The sequence below is a fragment of the Metopolophium dirhodum genome, chromosome 6 (assembly GCF_019925205.1).
Source record: "Metopolophium dirhodum isolate CAU chromosome 6, ASM1992520v1, whole genome shotgun sequence".
NCBI classification, from domain to species: domain Eukaryota; kingdom Metazoa; phylum Arthropoda; class Insecta; order Hemiptera; family Aphididae; genus Metopolophium; species Metopolophium dirhodum.
This window is the reverse complement of record NC_083565.1, coordinates 35,974,894-36,000,576: the sequence shown is the minus strand read 5'-3', so window position 1 is coordinate 36,000,576 and position 25,683 is coordinate 35,974,894. Positions and strand designations below refer to the sequence as shown.

The window sequence follows — 25,683 nt, the reverse complement described above, 5'->3', positions numbered from 1 at the left end:
AAAAACAAATGACCGTTGCGTTCATATCTCGCTTTATACTGGTTGTACAAAAAAAGTTTCAAATAAAAAAAGGAAAGGAGAAAATTATCTACTAGATGGTTAGGTATATTATATAAACATATTTCTAACCACTGTGTGACGGGGAATTATAAGACCATTCCCTCGGGGGTTTTTACACCTTTAGCCATATGTCGCGAGGGCGGCTCCTTCACGCCTTTGGGTGACGCGGAAACATCCCTCCGACGGGTTACGTCAGGGCGCCCTGGCGCCAGGCTGACGGTCCCCCGCCGGCTGCTCTTGTACAAGATAGATCGGTGGGTTTCGTATAACCGCGTCGGCGAGCGCATATATAAACATATATATATCCAATATATATATATCATTTTTTACAACTGCAGTTATTACCACAGCCATTTTTTACAATAATTTTTGATAAATACAAAAAATCATATTTAGGTTCGGGTGGTAACAATATCGTTATATTGGCTCCAAAACATTGTGTTGGCTTATGTGCAGCTGGCTGCTGGCTTCGGTCTATTGTTACCAAAAAAAATGGACAGACCGGTCCTTAAATCAATATATATATACAACATATTATTACACAACCTCTGTTAGCTGCCTGCAGGCATCCAGACGATAATAATACTATGTACATAATACAACATAGCGCATAAAACGAATGCATTCTTATTATCGTTATTATATGTACCTAATATACTGGGTGTCCTATGTGAGAATATACCCATTTAGCCGTAGAGGAGGACTCACCGCCCTGACAAAAACTGATTTATTGCCTTTTACCTAAAAACTAAAAAAAAATATTAAAATTCATGAGATTAATGAAAATAAAACGTTGAAAAGTCAATATTTTTACTCAGACTTCATAAAATGGTTATCTTCAATCGTTCCAAAAATAAAAAAATATTTTTCTTAACTTTTTTACCAAAAAAATAAAATTGAATTAAAAAATAAAATATGTATAGTCCTTGTCTCTGTGAGTCTAATAAAAAACAGATTTATAATATATTTATTATCTCAGGAGATATCACTATGGGTAGATCCTCGCGGGATACTCTGTATAATATTATCGTAATTTTGTACGTTAAACGTTAAAATTCGTATACAGAAAGTGCAATTGTATATATATATATATATATATATATATATATAACCATCTTGTAGATAATTTTCTCCTCTACAATTTTTGTTTGAAACTTTTTTTTGTATAACCAGTATAATGCGAGATATTAACAAAAATGCTGATTGTTTTTAGCGAAAAAAAACATATTTCATTAAAAGCGTACACTTTGTTTGCCTTATAATGCAAAAACTATAATTATTACGTGAAAATGTTTCAGGACTGTTTTTGTAGATAATTACTTCTTCTACAATTTTTATTCAAAATTGTTTAGTGTATGACCGATAAAAAACGACATATTCAAAAAAAGGCTTTTAACCTCGAATAACCTCTAACGCGTATACATGAAAATCGATGTCGACTTTCTACACGTTGTTTATAACCATGTCATAATGTCGTGAACCAAAATTCAGCTAGCTCTTATCTTTTCCAAGCTGAACCCTTTTTTTAATTTAATATAATACTGTACTTTAATATACGAACATCTGATTAATTATAATACTAACTCTTAATAACTTATACGTCAAATCATATTTATTGTCCTATCGTTTTATTTTTATCTGTACGAAAAGATAATGCCACGAATTTATTTTGAATACGGTCTGTTGGACGACAGTGTACTTGTAAAACATCACGTAATAAAATATGTGAGTTATATATTTAAAATTTTAAGCACGGTAGTAGTATAATACCTCATCTCCGACAATAACTTTTTAACCACCAAAATTATTCTTTTTAAAACTTCTAAATAATGTTCAGATAATAAAGAAAATCAGTTTTTTTAGTTTTACCTACCTATCTACTATACTCATTTAAGCTTATTGGGCACTATTATTATTATACAATATGTATACTATTATGGTTATCGGCATTTGGCATTGATTTTAGAATATTTTACAATATATAATTTTAATGACTATAATGACGTAACGCGTATACTTTACATTGCCTTATCTAATACTACGATAAAGGAATTATTTACGATGATTAACTACAGTTATAAAATTAAAAATGAATAATTATGAATGAGCAATAAACAGTGGTTTTATCTTTAGTTTATTAACATTTCTGTTTGAACAATATTATATTACATACTATAATACATAATATAAATGTGTGACTGATTAAATGAACATAAACTATAACAACCGGTTGTAGATACAATGATGCGCCGGGATAAAGGTTCATTGGAAAAAATAATTAAATATTCATGTTAAATATTACAAAGACCTCTGTTGAAAACGAATATAAATAAAATTATAAAATTGTAGTCGACAAATCTTCCTATATCACCTGAGACCTGTTTATTATTCTAAAATCAATATATTGGTGTTATGGCTTAATCAAATTATTGTATTTTAATTCCACAGCCAGCACCTCAGTAAAAAAAAGGTATAGGTCTGTTAGCGACACAATATGATCCCTGGTGTGTGTAATTGATAACCGCTTATCAGTAGGTTGCCAGACAGTAGGTGCGCACACCTGCATTGGATCAAAGTAGTTACTAGCTTCAGATGGTAGAGTTTAAGCCAGACCTAACCATAAAAACATTTTATTACTATTCATTCTTAGGCAGTCGGTCGAGCAACGTTTGTTTTTTATCTAACGGCTCAAGCTCTCACCAACCCACGTTTTCATGTTCATCTTTATGTGTGTGCAATCATTGTTTTTCAATTTGTAGCCATACATCACCTGTTTTCATCCTGTTTTGTATTCATCATTGTCAAAGCCTTCTGTAAGTATCGTTCAGTCATAATATCATTTCAAGCCATTAAATATTTTTACACTTCAGTGTGATCAACATACTTGCAGAAGCACGTGAATTTTGTCTGGTGTCCATTGCATTATTCGTTTGAGCTGGTGGCCTGTTAGTCGCACGTCTCGGAATTGCTACATAGGGTAAATCATGGTGTTATTGACAGGGGTGTAACTACATAACATTGGTTATTGGAACCAAGTAATTTGGTTTTTCGTATATAAAATGTTTGATTATGAATTTTAGGGATATTATTTTTCGATTATACGGTCATACTGATACTGTTTAATCATCAATCTTAATGTTATCATATTATTTATTATTCGATTTCGTAATAGAGCAGGTTAGGTGCCAATAACTACCAAAAACAAATTCTTAAGGTGTTAATAACTGCACTAACTTTACCCTATTTAATTATTATAATATTGTATTCGTATTATATTGTGCAAATATGTGCATCCTGAGGCGGTAGCGTTAGGTTCAAAGCCGCTAACAGACATCAGCTCTCCAGGTAAATCGGCTGACGAGCTGTTTATTATTATTTCTTATTGTCATTTATATATGCTAAATTAGCATCACACATTTATTATTATTTATTATTGTAAATTAATTTATACATGCTAACTGAGCATCACATATAATATTTTATTATAATTTTACACTGTGTAATTATCCGCGCCATCAGGCCAGAAACAACCAATTATTGTATTATTTATTAATCTGAGCTGTCAGGCCAGAAACAATCATTACATATTATATTATTACAATTAAATGCTATCTGGTTCATTTACCAACAACATCAGCGTTAAATTAATTTCATAATACAGTCCACTAAATCGTCCACCAAAGCTAGCCTAAATAAGCATTTTGGCTCTTAACAATTGGTAATAATGGCTGGATGGACATATTTGTGCCAAAAACAAATCGAACGTTTTAATAATAGTAGCCGTTATAATAATACTTAGCTGTTACTAACTTATAATAAATCTATACAACTGGCGCACAGTGGTTCAAGCATGAATAAAGTTGGCCAAAATCCTAATTTTCACTGAAATCTTGTAAAATGATCTATTACTTACATAATAGTTTGTATTCGTATATCGACTTAACAGACCTTCACGTGATCAGTTTTTTCTCAACAAAATTTCTTACAGGAAAAACTTCAAAGTCTCGTAAAAGGATCTAATTTTGATAATTTTTTTTTTTTAGAAAGAGATACACACTTTTTACACGGCACATTGGATTTCAATTTTTAATTTGTACTCCTAAACCTTAATAAAATACTACTTTTAATATGGAAATTTTTTACGATATTTGTTTTTTTAAATTGTGTTATATTTTTAGCAACAAAATCAAGAATTGATGTCCAAAGCGCCCTGTATAAAATTATTCTCATTCCAACAAAAAAATATTAATTTAATCAGTCATCATTACGAGACGTAAGTATTTTTACTGTAAAGCGTGTTTTGAGCAAAAAATTGTCGGTCCTATTGCCACTTATTAAAGACACACGAGCGGGGCCCTTAAAAAATGACCAAAAAATTAAATAGTCAATATAAAATAGTATATTTAAGTATTAAGTTATTATCTGAACTACTAATTCAAACATTTATTGATATTTTTACTTTATTTTGTAGTTTTTCATCTTTAAGATCAATTTTTAAAACATAATCAAACGCGTTTTTTTCGTTTAGACAGTAGGTCGTAATATATTTGTGGATTTTATATTACGCGTAATTTGTTAAATTAAAGCCATTAAAATATAAAATAAACTGCATAAATGTAATTAAAAAAAATATTGATTATAAATAACCGTTAAAAACTTAAAGTGCTCACTACAACGAAACGAGCAAATATGAGCAACTAGGTAATGATGATATTTTTGTTATCAGTGGTCTAATTGGTGTCAATATCATCGTGTAACTTAGTGAAATATTAAATTAAATTTGTATATATATCAAAGCGAATAGATTTATTATCATGTGTAACATTTTTCATTTCCATTACCACATACGGGTTAATAACACTCATAATCTGGTCATTAAATACTATCCCAGTATGTAATCCAACATAGATAAAATGATAAATACTTCAATTTTATTTTATTTTATTTACTGTAGAAAATTGGACTATATGATGATTATTGACTGTTTTGCGATAAGTTTTATATATTTATACGTCTTAAGGTATTATAGAAATTATTTTTGGTATCTTCATTTGAGTATTTTCAAATTCAAAATATCGACTTTTGGCCTATTATTTTCATTTTTAAACCACTGCGTGGCGTACTGTAAAACGTTCTGCATAGGTCCGTGAAAGTCAGAAGAAGTAGGTCTAAAAAATGCAATAAAAATGTAAGTAAATACCTAGTAAAATGTTTCAAGTTTCCATAATTAATAAAATAAAAAAAAAGATTGTATTGTGTTAATATCATTTAGAGTTCATACAACCAAATATACCTATCTAATATTTATACAGATTCACATAATTTATATGATATTTCGATTTTGATTTCGATTTAATATACCTACGTCTATATTTTTTTCCTCCGCTAGTGAATAATACACTTTTCTGTTCCTCGAAACGCGTATATATTTGATGGCCGGATGTTGAGTTTTGACCATTGAACTCTACAATATGATATCATAACAATAAACTATGGATGCACAGCGCATTAAATCAATACGAAAAAATGTTGCCGAATTAGGTGACGCAACTTCTTGCATATTTATCTACTGATAATAATTTGTTATCAATCACCGTGGTATATTTTGAATATAATATTATACTGAAAAAAACAGTAAATACCCAATATAATAATATATTAACCACGTACTGAGGTTTACAATAGTTCTGTAATAGTAACCTTTCTATAATAATTCTGCGAGGAGTTGCATCGCGCGTGCACACATTGATCACCTCATTCGGATACTCGTCGCTAATATATCGGGTACAAAATAATACTGGGCGGCGACGTCCATAGTATATGATCGACACCCATAATAATATGTTTTCCTTCTATCCCCATACGCATCAGGTAGTCGCACACATTCAACCTGCTGATTCATTGGAACGTTACAATGTAGATACAACTCGCTTTGTATAGGTATTTATAGGTAGTATACATTCCAGGGGTGGCCAAACGGTCGATCGAAATCGACTAGTAGATCTTGGACGATTACTAAGTCGATCCCCTCGTAAGAATTTATTAATTATTCTTGTAAATTTACTTGTAGATACAGTAATCAAATACATATATTTCGGATTAACCTGTTATTGTGAAAAAGTATTTTTTTTCACATGAAAGGTATAAACGCTGAATAGGTACCGAGCTATACTTTCTGATGATAATTTAAACTTTAGCGCAGCGTCTTCGTTTGACAGTTAGTAGTGGATCTTACCGAGATTATAATTAACTGGCAACGAAACTACGCTAAATGATATGCAACGAAATGCTTCTACACGAACAGTATAATAATGTCAATACGTTTTAAAATTATTTAATGTGAAACAATCATTTCAGATAACTTTACACTTTTATTTTATTATTTATATAAGTGTGTTTACCATTGATATAAAATCATTTTTTTACATTAGTCGATCCTAAGAGAGAAATAATGTACCCTCAGACGGCCTCGGTAGATCTTAATCGAAAAAAGTTTGGACATCCTGGCTATATTCAATATTATTCCATCCAACTAATGCCTTTTTGACTCGTTGTCAGACAAGAAAAAACAAATAATAGTTAATATTATATAACCAATAACCATAGACCCATAGACGATCTACTGCCTATCTTGATTTTAGAAGTTTAAAAGGTGACTAATGGTCCACTATATATTACTTATTTAGTTAATAGTGGCAATATTGGTAGCCATAATAGATGTTATTAGGTATTATAGTTTATGATAGACTATTACTGTAATACTGTTCTATTCTGCTGACATTTGAAGAACAACTTTTATTGACTATTTTACTTAATCATTAAACGAATAAAATAATGCAACGTTTAAAAAACAAAGTTTCTGATGTAGGTACTATTTTTGTGAAAACGGGTAAAAATCCTACTTTTCTTACATCAGGGGTTGCGGGGATTTATTGATTCCGCCGTTTTAATATAAGTTCTGCTGGTTATCGATTCCGCCGGAAATTTATTTATGTTAATTCCGCTGACTGTTTATCAAACAATAATCGATGTATCATATTGTACAGATTTTTTTTAATAAATAGTATAAGTAGACACAGTTTAATACCACAACTGTAAATGTATTTTTTTTATTTAAATAATAAGATTTTAAAAAACGATTCAAACATCAATAATTGACGTCCACAACTGACAATATAACCTAATTACTATAGTAATTACATATTATATTATGGCGAAAAAAAAAACAATAAAATACAATGTAAAATTTGTTAAAATAATAAAATAATATAACTCAAATTGTTATTTTTACAAATTTAAGTAAAATTGTGATTTTTTTAATATATTTATGCAATATAAAACATATTTTATATCGTTAAATAACATTAACATGAATTTAAATGTAAGCCTTTTTACATTTTGTTATTATTAAAATAAATAATTTACAAATATTCAGCGGATTGATAGTCAGCGGAATCAATATCTAAAAAAATTCGGCGGAGTCGATACGTGGCGAATCCATAGATATTTTACAGGTAAAAATGTCATTTTGACGCAATCGATAAGCGCCCAGGGTTGCAAATGTCGGAACGCACACCCGGTGTAGGCTAGTATATCCTGGTATTAGCTATATATATGTATCCTATACGATATGTACGATGTAACTACACTAAATCGATTTTCGAAACTTTTTTTCTTGATTTATTACTGATGAAGATAATATTAAATCGAACAAAAAATGATTACAAACGATAATAACTATTATAATAAAATACGAACAAAATAGGCAGTGAAAACAGAATTTTTTTTCTTTCTGAACTAAAATGTAAAAGATATAGAGTCTGTGATATTAAATGAAAAATTGTAATACTACATGACACGTGCCACAATAATGATTGCGGTCATCGCTCTTTGTGAGATGTGTTCGTGTTATCGTGTTAAAAACGCCGAATTTATTCGACGACTGCTTTCTACATAACATTATTATAATATATTGAGTATATTATAACATAACGTCGTTATTTTTACGGCGTAGATTCTCGCTCGTCAGCCATTAAACATTTCGTAAAAATATATTCTACGAGCGCGCACATTGTGGCGCCGACGACGAGTAGACGGTTGGTAGGCACATGCGTCGTTTCCCGGGTGACGCCGGCGAGGGTCAAGGCTGCATAATATTTCACTTTTCCCGGCCTCGAAAATAACGATCGGCGTTGTTGGTCGTTGACACCGTCCCGCAGGCTGACGAAATAATATTGTACGTAGGTCGTAGGTATTATACATAATATATTAAAAGCCGGTTTTTTTAAATAAACACTATAAACTGTGTTTTTCGTTTAGGCCTGACAGGTGGTGTGTCCGGGATTCCGTAATGGGTAGAGCGTACACACGTAGTACTAAAATGCATATATTATTAGATAATAACACATTATCATAAATTATAATTTATAAAACGACGGTAGAGGAATATAAATGAGAAAGATTCTATCTTAAATTCATGAACGCGTATTATAATTTATTAAAAAAAAAAAATAATAATAATAATAAATAGTAAGTGTAGGTACGCCCGAATTAGGCGATATAGCCATGTATTAAGTAAGTCTATTATACATCCATGGTTTAGCGGCCGTAAGCATAATAACAATGTATATTATAAACTATAATTTATAATCAAGACATTTCTTGTTATAGGTATAAGATTTAGACTACACGGATATACAACTTATATTGAATATTGTGTTGCAGGTATAATAAATAATAGGACTACGTAGTTCGAACAAAACAAAATATTAATCACCATGATATATATTTATTCTTTATTTGTACCTATTGATTTTATTAAACTTCAGCAGCAAACTTTCTCTTTATTTTTAAAATATATTTATATAAAATAATATGTAGTACTTATGTACATTGGAAGAATATTAATTGTTAAAATTATTTATCCAGCCCAGTCATGTTGGGGAAGGAAATGAGATCGCTTGATATGTCTGATCCTCGTAATTTATTATTTCTCGTATATAATATAATATATTATATTTTATACTGTGATAGTGCCTATATATTATTTTTAATTACGTTTAAAATATTATTCTATTATTATAATTAATGTCCGTTTACTATTATCATTATACGCTCATAGCGTCTCACACCCACACACAAGCGCCCGCGTAGGTATATAGGTGGATTTCCATGGCGCGTGGCTCGGCGAGCCACGGGTAAATGCGCTGGCTTGGCAAGTACGAGGCTACGGACAACCGACTTGTAACACTACACGGGGCTGTGGGAACGCTCTTGCTTGTCTATAGACGCGGTATAGCTAGGCCAGGCTCGTGTCCATCCGAAAATTGTCTGTCCGATGTGTCTGCGCTAGAGCTCTGCACGGTCTGGTCTATACCAGTCCGAACAGGACCCTACCGGACCAGGGTCTTTGTGTTTTTCGGTCTTTGTGTATTATAATTTAATGTGGTTCGTTCCGGTTCGGTCTCTTCGTCTAAAAAACAAAAAATGGTCCAGTCCAGTCCGCCTTCAAATTTATATTAGGTATATATTGTCCGGTCTATAGTGATCTGCATTTTGAACGTTGATGTAATAATATAATTTATATTAGGTACGTTGAAAAATAAAAATCATTATCATAATGAAATAATCGTTTGGTCTGGCTTCATTTTTATTTTATCGGCCTGGTCCGGTCCGGTCCGGTCCTAGTCTTTGTTAAAATGTATTAGTCTGGTCCACCGGTCCGGTTCTGGTCTTTGTCAAAATATATCAGTCCGGTCTGGTCTGGCTTAATTTTTATTTTATCGGTCCGGTCCAGTCCTGGTCTCTGTTAAAAATTATCAGTCCGGTCCGGTCTAAAAGAAAACGGACCGTGCAGAACTGTAGTCTGCGCCAAAGTAAACGAGCCGCGCATTTAGACAGCGTTACCACAGGCGTGAGGTTCGGCGAGCCTACTGTAGTGCATTATTAATTTATGTTGTACGCATTTTGATGCACACTCATATACATTTTTTTAAGATTTAGATAAATTTAATTTAATAAAGATGGAAAAGGGATATTATAAGGTTATAGGTTAATTTAGGTTAATTATAAGGTTCTAGAGTTTTTGCAGGTATATGAAACCCACAATTATACCCGATTACATAAATCGAAATGTAATTTTATTATATCGCGTTTTAGATTCTGAGTGGGACGATGAATGTATTGATTTTACGATGATGTGTGGTTTTTTTATTTTTGTGTCTGCCGTCACCTTTTAGAACAGTAAAAATGCTCAGATTGTCTTCAACTGTATCTCTTCTGATAGGAAAGTGAATCTAGTTGGTACTGTGGGGGGGGGGGGGGGTGTAACTCTAAACAAATGAACGTATATACCTGACATTTTCACTGGTCTTTTATATTTGCATTTTCTACACACGATAAAATTTTAAAAATATTTTGATTTGTTTTGAACTGTTTAGGAACATTTTCAGTTTCCAATTTTAATAGTATTTTTTTCTATGGATGTCTATAAAACTTTATTTGTTGGGTAAGAAAGCTTGAAAATTTAATACAAGGCTCCTAATATATTGCTACAAAGAAATTTAAAAATATTAAAAATCCTTAGTCCCAGTTTTTGTTTATTACTTAAAAATATATAATAAAAAATAATAAAATGAAAAAAATGTAATAATTGTTTTTTCATTATATATTTACAATAAATCAAATTAAAGATAAACGATTTACAGTGTACCGTCACCATTGAGTTTCGAATAGTTTCATCGATTAAACATTTACGGTGAGAAGACCGTCGCCACCGAAGTTATTATAATAAATATCAGATATTTGAAATTATATCCATTATATAAACGACACATTTAACTGTAGACATAACCGATAACTGATTACAAACTAGTGTAATTATTATGAAATTTGTTCAAACGCAAATATGATTGTCGGCAACCGATGGCTATCGCTATTATATAATATACTTTTCAATTATCAAGATATTGAATTTGGACAGGTATAATTCTGTCATTTGATGTTCAAATTTTTTGTACGTTGGACGTCTTATACGTCTTAGTAATCATCAAATATTCTTATTAATGTCATTATCATAACTTTTTTTTAAACTAATTTTGATAATTTTTGTTGTTATAATATATATATATAGTTCTGGTGGCCGGACGCTTAATTACAAATATTATAATGTATATTTTAATATTGTATATACTTATTATATTGGTCTTGGGTTTAATTATGACCTAATAACTAATATGTATGGTACATATTGAGTTTATTATAAATGCGTGGATTTAAGTATGTAGTTTTAGTGCGTCCATGCTTTTATTATATAATATTAAATGTTGTGCATCGACTAACAACCTGGGTGATCCGTGCGCAGCAGGAAGTCCGCTCGATGCAGGTAAAGTAAACTCGGTGGGTTCTCACGTCCAAAGCGGCCCATTAAATATTATACCGATAAGGTCAAGGTTTTAGAAATGCTATAATAAACCGAAAAAAAAAACGTAGGTACACAGAAGAAGGCGATAGACATAATATTATATAAGTATATACGATAATTCGTTATAAACATTATAGTATAGTGCATCGAAGGACGACAATAATAATATATTATACTAAGGTGCGACCGGTTTTAATGTTTTCGAACAGAAAGAATTTCCAAATAATGATACGTATTTTTTTCTTTCCTTACCTTCGACGCGTCTATACATTCATTTAAAATAATACACGAAAAACCCATATAATATAATTCATGTATATACGCATTCAGAGAGGGTCGAGTTCATTTAGGCGTATACAATAGTAAGTATACGAGAAGGTTATCGTAGGTATACATCATCAAATGTAAAAGCGATTACAAAAAACATTCGTCCTATTCGTCCGTTGTGTTACCTATATTTTTTTTAAATTCCTCAAGTAGAAGAAAAAATACACATTTCAAAATCTTTATAATTTATATACATAATTTTACTGCACGTGTGTTGTGATTGAACTCCTTCTAAACGGTTGGACCAATTTAAATGAATTTTTTTGTATGAGTTTGGGTTACGCCCCGGATGGTTTAGATTCACAAATCATCACCCTAGGACCAACCAGGGGATGTGCTCAAACGGGGATTTAGAGATTTACGGTGGAAATTTTTGTTTATAAATGGTTGCCATGGGTTTTAAAGCTATTATAATAATAATTATTGGTTGCCGTGAAATCAGAGTATTCATTCAATGCATTTAATTTTTTTGTATGCTGTGTTTTAATATTATATGTATCACAACTACGTAAATATTGAGTGTGTTATACTCACTTATAAGTTACGTACAAACAGCACGGGGTCCGCGATCTACCGCAGGTAGATTGCCTACCTGATAATATACTGCTGCGAATCACAATTTTTATTCCAGGCAACAGAAAAGTTAAGATAAACTTTGATCACTATACACTGAATATTAAATAACGAATTGAACAAAGTTTGAGTCATATACAGTTGGCACATTTAACGAGAAACAAAGTGCACGAGATCAGCTAGTAAAAATATAATATGGTAATTTTATTTGTTTATTATCGATCATCCGCTGCACTGTGCACCGTGTATTACATTTGTCACTTGGCCGGCCATCAGATAATTGTCCGTTGTAGGTACCATGATTCATTACTATTTTCAATAAAACTTTCAAATAAAAGTAAATAATAATAACACCCGCATGTGTTGTGTCCGTTATAAACACGTACGAATACGAATACGTTAGGTACGTTTTAAAAATCAGATGAACACATTTAAGCATTTCCGGTTCAAACTATTATATATATAGCACCTACTGCAAAGTTTAATGTGGTAATGTGGTATACTACCAGTATATTACGGAATTATACGAAATATGAAAATATAATTTTATAGGTAGCTAAGTCCTTGAACTATAGATATCATTTATGTTAAAATAGTCTGATAAATAATAAAATAAAAATAAATTATAAATGTACCTATATTTTTGATTAACTGAACTACTTGAATTAAACTCACAATCAATTAAATATCCAAACTGGTACAGTAAAAAAAACATATAATTATGAACAAAGGCTAAAAAAATGTGTTTGGAACTAACGAAAAAATCAGAAATCAAATATTTTTTATAAAATGTATCATTTTTATTTCGGAATTTTTAGCCTTTTTTTTATTAATTATTAATTTTATTTTATTTTATACTTATTTTTTTTTAAATTTGTAATGTTTCAGTAGTTAAGTTGATCAAACATATACATTTATAATACTCTATCATATATTTTATGAAAATAAAAAAATGTTTTATATTTTATTTAAAAAATATAATTTCATATTAAATAATAAATAGTAAAATATTATTAAATTCAACATTAGGTATTGTGTTCAATAAAAAACTTTAAAAAAGAATGGGGGAGGGGAAAGGTCCTACTAGACCGAAAACAGTCGGCGGGAAAATGTCCATTTACTATTATCATTATACGCTCATAGCGTCTCACACACATACCGCGCGCGTAGGTATTTAGGTGGATTCCCATGGCGCGTGACGGCGAGCCACAAGTTAAATGCGCTGGCCTGGTACACTACACGCACCGTGGGAACGCTCTTGCTCGTCTATAGGCGTGGTATAGCTCGGCCAGACTCGTGTCCATCCGAAAATTGTCTGTCCGATGTGTCCACGCTTAAATATAAGTTAAATTTATTTATAAATAAAGAATAATTCTATTTTAACGTATTAACTTACATCAGTACAGGTATACTAATAAAATACAAAATATTTGTATGAATTTTCAATCTTAATTTAACTAGTCATTTAATTTAAATACAAATAAATACAAATAAATAATTATATTATATTATATTATATATTTATATGTGTTCTATACCAGCAGGCAGCACGGCAGCATACAAAAACAATTTATAATATTAAAGCTTTAAAAACAAGATATCAACATAGTTCAATACGTGCAACTATTTATACTACCATCAAATAAACAATTTATTTATATATTTAAAACTAAATACAAATCATTAAAAAATCAAAATCGATCCAGCAATCAAAAAAAAATAATAATAATAATATTAAAACTTCAATATCATGTTTTAATATAATTATAATGACATTTAACTTAAACTATTAAAACACAAAATATATTTATGAATTTTAAATTTTTTAACTTAACTAGAAAATATCATTCTAAGATCAATACATTCTTTCGCTTCACTCATATTCTAAAATTTTTAAAATAAAAATCGCAACGTAATGAAATTACAATTATTTTTTTTAGTTGTAGGTAAGTACCTACTACATTTCGATTTTTGTGATCGGGATGGTGTGGGTTCGATATTAATTGTGGTTGGGTTTCATAAAATATATTTATCTAGTTTTTGGGATAGTGTTGATCTAGGCATACCTACACATATTTTAAATGTTTGATATAGATCATAGGACATATTTTCATTTTTTTAGTTTTTTGTTTTTTTTTTTATTGAGATTTTCATATATTTTATAAATCTCGGTAGAATACTAGAATTAATTTAAAAAAAAATTATGATTACCTATATTTTATAACATTGACATAATATAATATTTTAAATTAAGAATATTATACAACGAATTTATTGGGCGGTTCAACCACATGGTTCAAACCATTATGTGTGGTCCGGCGTTTTTTCCATTATACCTAACATAACGTTCATTAAATCGTTTGGGTTATAGTAAAAATTTCAACATTCTTAAAATACCTTTAACTTTTAAAATTTAAAAGCGCAACGACTTGCTTTCATAAATAATGTCACAATTAAATTTTTTAATATGTAATTTTGCTCTAGAACCAAAATTGAGCGAGTTCTACTCAGACTGCGTACACGCGTTTCGTCAATGTCGTACGTGTGTAAGACGGAGACAACACATGTGAGTGTCACATCCTCTAATGGGGCCTCGTTATAGCATTGATTTAAGAGGACGTCAGTACGTCTCACCCGCATGTGTTTTCTCGTTGCATAAACTGTTTTGCGCGAAACAAATTCTTCCTGAAAAATGTAGAAAAAACTAGGATTTTTATGTAAAACCAAGTTTTGGTGCAACTAAGAAATCTATATTATACGGCAATACCATGAATATTTAAAATTTTCATCTGATGTTTTAATGTTTGTATTATTATTTTATATACAACATTACAATTTCAAAATATTTTGACTATTTTTGAGCTATTTTAAGGCATAAAAAAAATTTGGATATTTATTAGTTTTTTTTTACTGTCGATAAAAAAATTTTCGGTTGATAAAAATACTTTAAAATTTAATAAAAAGTTTCCGTTTTTCGATACGATGATATTTTATCATTGAATTCAAATTTAACACCATTTATTACAGTGATCCAGTTGTAACCTACTATACAGCAGAACCGTATTCACCCATTTGATGACCATATGTACTATAGTAGGTTAGGTAGTAACTTAATAGTATAGGTACATATAATATGTATTATATGTATATCAACTTATAAGTTATAACGTATGTTTTATAGTCTATTTTATATAATATCTTGAATAGTCTATACTTTATACTCTATAGTCAATATAGTCTATAGAGTATAGTGTTAATTAATAATAATCACTATTTTCTTTTTTATTATATTTATTTCATCAACTTCCTTTCCACAATGTATGCTAACGAATTAATTCAATCAAATTTAATTTAATTTAAATATTTTAAACGCATAGTTATTAGATTACAACTTAAAAGGTTATAGGTCAAAATTCCCATTTATTATACCGTCAAGGTGACTTTCTTTATTAACCAGTTTTAGTGTTCCAGTGAAAATAATACGTTAGATTTAGTTGGTAATATCATTATTATTCATTGAGTATATATTTTTTAAATACATTCAACGGTAATAGGTATATGTATACGATTAAAAATATTATCTATTATAAAACCTATATGTATGACTGTATGAGATCATTAATGCTTATCTGTTGCTTCATTATTTTATTTTTCATTTTAATTTTCTACGTGTTTGACCTTTCGAGTAATATATAATTTAAACACTTACAACTAGTTAACAAAAAAATATATGCATTATATGTGTATGGAAAAACTAAAATCTAAAAAAAAATTATAACTACGGAATCATGAAAACCATTACAAAATTGTACACACTTTACATTTCTAAATAATTTTTATTTCGTATAAGTGATTTTACTATATAATATGTATGTACTTACTATATAGCTAGTTATTTATAATAATATTTTAATTTTAAAATGTGTAGCGTTGGTAATAATTACATTATTAACTTATAACATACGGACGCTTACCCCAAGGACACATGGGCCATCATGGGCCCAAATCATCAGGAAATTCCCGATGGCCGATGGGCCGTGTAGCTAAGGGGTTAACTGGGCCACAAGTCATGGGTTATAACTGGTGGTATTTAAAATGTTAAACCCATATTTTTTTACTGTATTAAATAATCTAATTAACATTAGTATCTAAAGACACTAATAAAAAAAAAATGAAGGCTGGTATTTAAATTTAATTAAGAAAAATAAAGTTAAGTACTAAAGTTATACTAGAATATTTTAATTTAATTTTAACCATTGACTTATAATTTAATAAATACAGTAAAATGGTGGCCTATTATATTATGCCTTCTTTTTTTTTAACTTTTATGTCTATTGTAAAATTTGTTAAAATAATAAAATAATATAACTCGAATAGGTACCTAGTAATTGTTATTTTTACAAATTTAAGTAAAATTGTAATTTTTTAATATATTTATACAATATAATAACAGTAAAATATATAGTGTAAAATTATGGGTGCCTATTATCTATTTGATATTTTAAAAATTATCATATAATTACAGTTATAATGTGTACTAATGAAATAAAACATATTTTATATCATTAAATAACATTACATGTAAATATAGGCCTTTTACATTTTGTTATTATTAAAATAAATAATTTAAAAATATTCAGCGGATTGATAGTCGGCGGAATCAATATCTAAAATAGTTCGGCGGAGTCGATACGCGGCGCAATATTTGGCAAAAATTCCTTTTGTCGAAATCGTCGTAATATTATTGTCATAATTATTATTTATAAGTGGTGCATCACTTAGGTTAGGTACATGTATAGTGGCGTTAAACAGACACTTTGTAGTTTGTTCTATCTATTATTTAGTTCTCTATTGTTTGAGTTGCATACCGCAGACATTTTATACGATGAAAATAAATTGAAAAAAAATCGATCGCGGACTCTTTGTACGGTAGGTATAAATAAACCAGGAAATATATTTACTACTTCAGTGTATTATAGTGTGCACTGTGTACTGTGTAATGTCTTATGATGTGAATAGATTTATACTGCACATTTTAATTATTATTGTTAATTGAAACTATTAACTCGTAAAATTGAATACTCTTTAATACAATTTTATCGTTTCTCTATTATAATTTATAATTGTATGTTGTGCATACGTTAAAAATTCACGAAGCCTGTAATCTGTACATTGTACGTAGCACGAATTTATTATCATAACTATTATTATTATTATCATTATTTGTCTGTTAACTACATGAGTTTTTTAATAACAAATTATGTGATATGTATAAATTATTTCTTTCTACTTCAAATAGTACAAACTGTCCTCCATCATAGACATTTTATTACCATATGAAATAGTACAAACTGGCCGCGGTTTTAATTCTTTCTAGGTGACCGTACAAAGTGTCCTACAATCGTAGCGGCTGGCCAGTCTTCGCACCTTATACATATTGTGAGTACCTATTTATTATTATTTATAATTATTTGTTGAGCCAGTAGGGATATATTATTTTTTTTTTTTCGTTAATAAACAACCAAAAATCACGACTTATATTTAAGGGGCCTCATCACTACGCCTTTTTTCAAAAAATTCAGAATTTCCAACTTAAATATTTAATTAACTAAATACAATTTTAAAAATGTGTCTCGATCGATCCCTCATACATATTGTGGAAAAAAGAATATTTTGTCAGAATGCTAATCGAGACGTCGTATTGTTGGAATTAGAATCGTATGCTGGAGTGAAAAATAAAAATTTTTTCGTGATCACAATATTACATACTGACATGTGCGTACGAGAGCCCTCCGTACCGCTACAATTGACCCGCATGGACACCACACACACTAATAATCATTAACGACTAATACATAGATCTCGAGTGGCGATGACGAGATTAGAAATTGCATATTATAAATATAAATAATAATATAAATGATTCTGCTTAAATCAATGCTATAGCCTGGCTCCTTAATATTTAACATTATGTGACATGTGTTCCGAGAAAAAGAAATGTAAAACGATATACTGCGTCGGGGCATATATCGATTGCTCCAAAATTACCTTTTAATCTGTAAAAAATCTATCGATTGAGCAGCTGGTGTATCAACTCCGCGGAACTTTTTAACATATTTGATTCCGCCGGGCGCCGACTTTCAAACCACTGAATATTTGTAAATTGTTTATTTTAATAATAACAAAGTGTAAAAGGCTTATGCTTACAATTATGTTAATGCTATTTTATGAATTTATGATATAAAATATATTTTGTTTCATTAGTAGGTACACACTATAACTCACTGTAATTTGTAATAATATGACGATTTTACTTCATTTTGTAAAAATAATAATCACTAGGTAGATTTGAGTTGTATTGTTTTAAATAAATATTATCCGTTGTCAATATTTAAATTGTTTTTTGAAATGTTTATATTTAAATATAGCCGACCCGTCACAGCTTCGCCCGTGATTGGTCGTTTATTTTGCCTCTGGACGATGATATTATGTATAATTGTTTATTCAAATTTTATTGTTTAATGTGGTCGGCAAGTAAATATGAAAAAATGGTTAATGCAAACGTATTGAAATGTTTCTAGCGGTATTAATGATAAATATATTTTTATTACAAAAAAAAACGATCCCGTGTATTTCGTTGCTCGTTAAATGTACCAACTCTATATGACTCAAACTTTGTTCAATTTGTTATTTATTATTCGGTGTATGGTGTTACACCTAACCTAACCGTTGTGCCCAGTATAAACATTCTGATTCGTAGCAGTATAATATACTAATTATATATTATTATCTGCTGTTTGTACGTAAGTGTATGATTTAGCTCTAGAGTATCAAAATTATACCAAGTTAGTCATTTTTACTAAATTCCACCTACGATGGATTAATATAATCAATTAATATAAAAACCTAACGTAACCTAACCGTACTGAAGTCCGATGAATAAAAAAATTTAACCCTTTTTTAAGTATTCTATCTTCTTCCCAGAGGTATAATCTAAACACAAACATTATATATTTTTCTTATATTGACGAAAAATAATAATACAAATTAACAAACATGCCCGATTAACCAATAGCAACCAATATATAATACACTATTATTATTTTAATCAGCAACATTAAGCTAAATTATTTTTTTCTGGAGAGATGTCGCCACTATTGTATTTTCGTCATCCATATTTCCTACTTTTCTGGTGGATCTTAAAATGTTCTTTCATAAGAACGTTGATGATGCCTTACATAATTTATATTGGCGTAGCCACATAGGACAGCTGAGACATGCCCTGGACCGTCCCTTTACATAATTGTTGGTATATAAGAACCTTCTCAGTTCTCCTAACAATTACGAATACAACCATAGACCTAGTATAAGGTCTATGAATACAACAAAAAAAGAATTAGCGAAATCGGTCCAGCCGTTCACTCGTGATGCCGCGTCCAAAGGAATATATATTTAATTTATATATATAGATACATTTATATCATATTATAATATAGATAGATTGTTGAATTTTACTTCTCGGAACAATTATTCATATCTACTCGCCGATAAAACACACACAAAAGAAAAAAGGCCAGGTTGCAGGTAGCTGGAAACCGCGGGCCGCCGTGCCGCACAATATGTGAAATTAAATATACTGGTATACAATTTACACGTTTATTTTAATTAATAATTATTTATTAACTTTATTGGACTAAATTTATGCCTAAAACCTTCTCTGTGATTTCCTCTTTGATTTAAAAAAAACTGCATGACGATTGAATAAGTAGTTTTGGAGTTTATCCTGAACATACAAACAAACGCTATCATTTTATACATTAGTATAGATAGATAAAACTTACTTTATACTATTATAGCAAACTAAGTGTACTCTAACCCATATTGATAATTAAAAAAAATGCCGTATATTAATTATAATATCTCGGTTATTGTTTAATTAACAGTCGGCGGAATCAACATAAATAAATAACCGGCGGAATTGATATTAAAACGACAGAGTCGATAAAACCTCGTGCGTCTTTTACGAGCGATTATAATTAATATAATATTATACAGAAAGACGATTATACTTTTTAAAAACGCCGAATCTATTCGACGACTGCTCTTTACTAAACGTTATAAAATATATTGAATATTTTATTGCATTATTATCATAAGGTCGTTATTTTTACGGCGTAGATTCTCTCTCGACAGCCGTTAAATATTTCGTAAGCGGGAAGACCGATAATATTATATTATACGAGCACTCACATTGTAGCAACGACGACGAGTAGACGGTTGGTAGGCACATGCGTCGTTTCCCGGGTGACGCCGGCGAGGGTCAACGATACTTAATATGTATTTCACTTTTCCCGGCCTCGAAAATAACGATCGGCGTTGTTGGTCGTTGACACCGTCCCGCAGGCTGACGAAATAATATTATACGTAGGTCGTAGGTATTATACATAATATATTATAAGCCGGTTTTTTTTTTAAATAAATTAATAAACCCTATAAAACGTGTTTTTTGTTTAGGCCTGGCAGCTAGTGCTGCGTTCGGGATTTCGTAATGGGTAGAGTGTACATGTGTAGTACCATGTATTATTAAATAATATCATATTATCATAAATTATACATTATACATTATAAAACGACGGTAGAGGAATATAAACGAGAAAAATCCTATCTTAAATTCATGAACGCGTATTGTAATTAATTAAAAATAAAGAAATAATAATAATAATAACTAGTAAGTGTACGCATATAGCTATATAGGTAGGACGTAGGTCTATTATACATCTATAGTTTAAGCATAATAACTATGATTTTATTATAAATTATAATTTATTATCAAGACATTTCTTGTTATAGGTAGAAGATTTAGCCTACACGGATATACTACTTATATTGAATATTGTTGTACAGGTATAACAATAGTGCGTACAAAACAACATATTAATCACCATGATATATTTTTAATTTGTATTTGTAATGATCTTATTAAACTTCAACAGCTAACTTTCTCATTATTTTTAAAATACATTTTTATATATTAATATGTATAGTACTTATGTACATTAGAAGAATATCAATCGAAAAAGTATAAAATATACCAAATATACGATTCCACGAGTTAATGCCTAAGCAACAGCAATATAAAAAATATATCCCATGTTTAAATTTAAAAGTTGTGATCTACGATTACTAAGTAGTAAGTAATGACTATAATGACTATATTGTAGTTATTGTTCCTAAATAATTGTTTTCGTGTAAAGATTTAGAGCTGTTGGTACTTAAAGCTGTTGGTATAGCGTAGTCAAAATGTAAAATACTAAAGCCTCAACAAACAAAAAAATACATGTAGGTTTTGATTATAAATCCATAACTTGCGTGTATAATGTTATAAACCATACGGATACACGGTGTACTAAGATTATGACTAATCGTTATATTTTATAATTTTTGTCGTTTTATCGTTAAATGTGTATGCAGGAATTAGGAAGTGTTTTCTGTGGGATATCAGTATATCTCACATATTTTTTTGTACAATACGATGTTATGAAATATAAATATTTTTATAAATAAGTTTAACTAATAAAATTAGTTCTAATTATATTTTATATTTTTATGGAATGTTCATCTGTTTATGCTGATTAATTTAATTTTAACCGATTAGTTTAATACATTATATTCTTACCTATGTAATTATTTCAGTATTTGGGTGTAGCATTGAATACCTTTCACCTATACAACACTCTATAACCTTGGTAAAGAAAATATAATAATATTCTTTCCTCTTTCCCCTCAGTGCTTTCTCTATCTCTCTCTCGCACGCCACGCACAGTTTCCAAACAAACACGTATTCTATACGAGTAAAATTATTAACTAAACGATACACCTGCGCTCTAGCCCACGCACACGCACACACACTACGTACACTCTCACGTACACGAGCAGCACACTCACAATGTATTGTATTAGAATGAGACACAAAAGCTGCCGACCCTCTGGCAACAACCCTGAGGCCACTCATCCGAGATGCGTCGTTGTTAAAATGTAACGACTGGTATAGTGATAATACCCCGTGGACACTTCTACTCTGCTCGTGAACCCTTCGAAAAGACCCATCGCACTGCGTGTTTGAGCAGCTGCAGTACGGCGCGGTCGCAGCTGAAGTACTGAAAATAATATTTTTTCTCGTAAGATTGACGATTTGAACACTTATAATATTTACTTTTCTCGCTACAATTTTACAGTTTTACAGTTTCGAGTTGTATCTTTGAAATTACAATAGTGTTATATTATTACAAAACTATTGCACGAAAATGTCGAACACGACTGTACATATTAAAAGATTATTAAATCATATAATATTTTATGATAAAATCCGTTTATTCGTTATTGGCTTCTATAGTAATCTATAAGGAAGTTAGAAGGTTACCGAATTTATATAATAATATCTAATCGTCCGCCTTCTAAATGTGAAAGCAATTAATTGTGTATAGGCGTATAGCACGAATTTATATAACTAGATTTTTATATCTCGTGGCGAATGACTACATATTATTATTGTACATGTTATTGAAGATTATTGAAACCAAACTATATATTATTATATTTATACTTTATAGTTGTACGTGTGTCACGTGATGAACGTGACGTACATGGGTCTTATTTAGGATCGATTTATTTTATACAATATAATATTTTTCGACGAAATTACTATCTATGATAAGATAAAATAAATTCAAGAGAATTGGGTTAGTGCCTGGGCATGACGTAAGGAGATTTAAATTGAGTTGTATTACTTGCATTGTACTATCCGATATTCGAAAATCATTGAAACTCTAAAAATTATTTTAAGTCGTCGGTAATCTTGAATTAGTTTTTAAATTTTCAATAATATCATTGTTTGTCCACTATAATAATATATACATAGACCTGCAACGAATAGTGCTTTCACCGTACCTACCTCACAATGAATTTAGAAGGCTCATATTATATACTATATTATTATGTACATCCGTGGACTTATTGCCTCTAATAATTTTTTAAAATAATCTCGTATTTGTTTTAACTTTTAACTATAATTTCTTCATACGAGGCTATAAATACGACGAGTTTATGAATATCTTTTACTTTTACCTCATCTGCCCGAGTAACTAATGGCAACTATTTATACATTCAAATTACGAATACATTTCTATCAATTTTGTTATTTTGTTGTAATTCAAAAACAAATAATTGAAGATACATGACAATTAACAATTTGACTAAATGTTTAAATTCTCATTTTCTATACACCATAAAATTTTCAAAATTTTTTGACTTTTTTTGAGCTGTTTACGGACAATTTTAAAATTCAATTTTAGATTTTGAGTGGAAAAATGAATGTATTGATTTTACAATGTGTGTTTTTTTTTTATTATTTTTTTTTGTGTCTGTGTATACGATAAGTAGTCAAAATAATACTTCGATTTTCAGCTTAAGTATATTGTTCGATGGGAAAGTGAACATTGATTATGCATTGAGGAGGTCAGAATTCCTTATAGTTTTTAAAATCGACGGGAAAAACGACATAAAAATTAAGGAAAAACCAAAATTTTTACGCAAAATAGGTTTTCAAAAAATCGATTTTGGTTTTTGGTGTAATTCTAAAATAAATGAACGTATATACATGATATTTTCACTGGTCTTTTATATTCGCATTTTCTATATATAAAAAATTTTCAAAATATTTTGATTTGTTTTGAACTGTTTAGGAACAATTTCAGTTTCCAATTTTATTAGTATTTTTTTCTATGGATGTCAATAAAACATTATTTGTTGGGTAAAAAAACTTGAAAATTTAATACAAGGCTCCTACTAGATTGTTACTACGATATTTGAAATATATTAAAAACCCTTAGTCACAATTTTTATTTATAAACATTTAAAGTTTAAATCTTGACAAAATACGGAAAAATCACGAATATTAGCAAAATATTTTGAGTTGAGGATTCATAAAAATTTTTCTTTTTAAATCTAGGATTCGAAAAAGTAATACAAGAATTCCTCATAAGTTTGTCTACCTTTATCAAAAAAAAAAAAAAAATGTCTACAAGCAAATCAAATTTTTATAAGCGTTTGAAGTTCATATTTTTAAAGATTGGATAGTCCTCTCGATTTCTCATGTACCGTTTTTGTTATTTTTTTATAGTTCAAAAAGGAATGACTGTAGATAAACGAACATTTTACTGAATATTTATATTTTTATTTTCTATACACCATAAAATTTTGAAAATATTTTGACTCTTTTTGAGTTGTTTACGGACATTGTCAGTTTTCAATTTTTTTAGTTTTTTTTTTTATAAATACCAATACTATTTTATTTGTTGAGTAAACAAGCGTGAAAATTTAATGCAAGGCTCCTTAAATATTGTTACAATAGTTGTTGAAAAATATTAAAAATACATATGGACAATTTTTTTTTATAAGCATTCACAGTTCAAACTTTGACAAAATATATCAAATTTAAAATTTAATAATTATTTTGTAGTTAAAAATGTATAAATGTTCAACTTTTATAGTTAAGGATTTAAAATTTAAAACAAAGTTCCACGTAAATAGGTTCTATATAAATTACTTTTTGCACAATAATATCATTAAATATACTTAATAATATCATATGCTGACTGACCGTTTTCACTAAGAAAAGATTTTCTTATACAATGATATTATATCATTGAATTCAAATTTAACACCATCCATTACAGTGACCAGCTTGTAACCTAATGTATATAGCAGAGTGACAACCACTTATCCACTTTTTCAACTTTTAAGTGAAGATGATTAAATTTAATTAACTTAAGTTGCTCAGTTAATTATTTTCTTATTATTTGGTTATGATCTTATCGTTTTGTTTTAGACTACCAACATGTCTTCGTCTCAGTCTCCTTCTCCGTCATCTTCAAAAGATGGTGAACCATTATTCAACCTTCAAAAGGCGTTGGACAAATGTGTGTCTGATTGGGATAAAGCTAAGGCAGCTAGAGATAAAGCAGAAGAAGACCTTGCGCTTATTTCACCAACACGGCCGAAGGATGCCAAGCCATTTATTTTTAAAAACACCACGTAGTCGTCATAACTATATAACGCCTATATTATTATACTCTTCAAATTATAAAATTATATTATTTTTTCATTTTTATTTGTGTACCGTACGCAGGTGTTCGAAATAAAACGAGTTGTTAACAAAAATAAATGATGACATTGTTTTTATTATTAATATATTATTCATTTAAAAAAATACTAAAAAATATTATTGTAGTGGTAATTACGCG

General features: G+C 29.5%; 1 protein-coding gene across 1 annotated transcript; it reads left to right on the top strand.

Moving 5' to 3' along the window:
- Window positions 1–1,713: 1,713 nt before the first annotated feature.
- Window positions 1,714–25,624, top strand: LOC132947766 (uncharacterized). The gene is made up of 4 exons (XM_061018008.1): window positions 1,714–1,773; window positions 2,711–2,873; window positions 17,760–17,821; window positions 25,269–25,624. The coding sequence occupies exons 1-4, from the start codon at window positions 1,714–1,716 to the stop codon at window positions 25,476–25,478; spliced, it is 495 nt and encodes a 164-aa protein (XP_060873991.1). The 3' UTR covers window positions 25,479–25,624.
- Window positions 25,625–25,683: the final 59 nt, after the last annotated feature.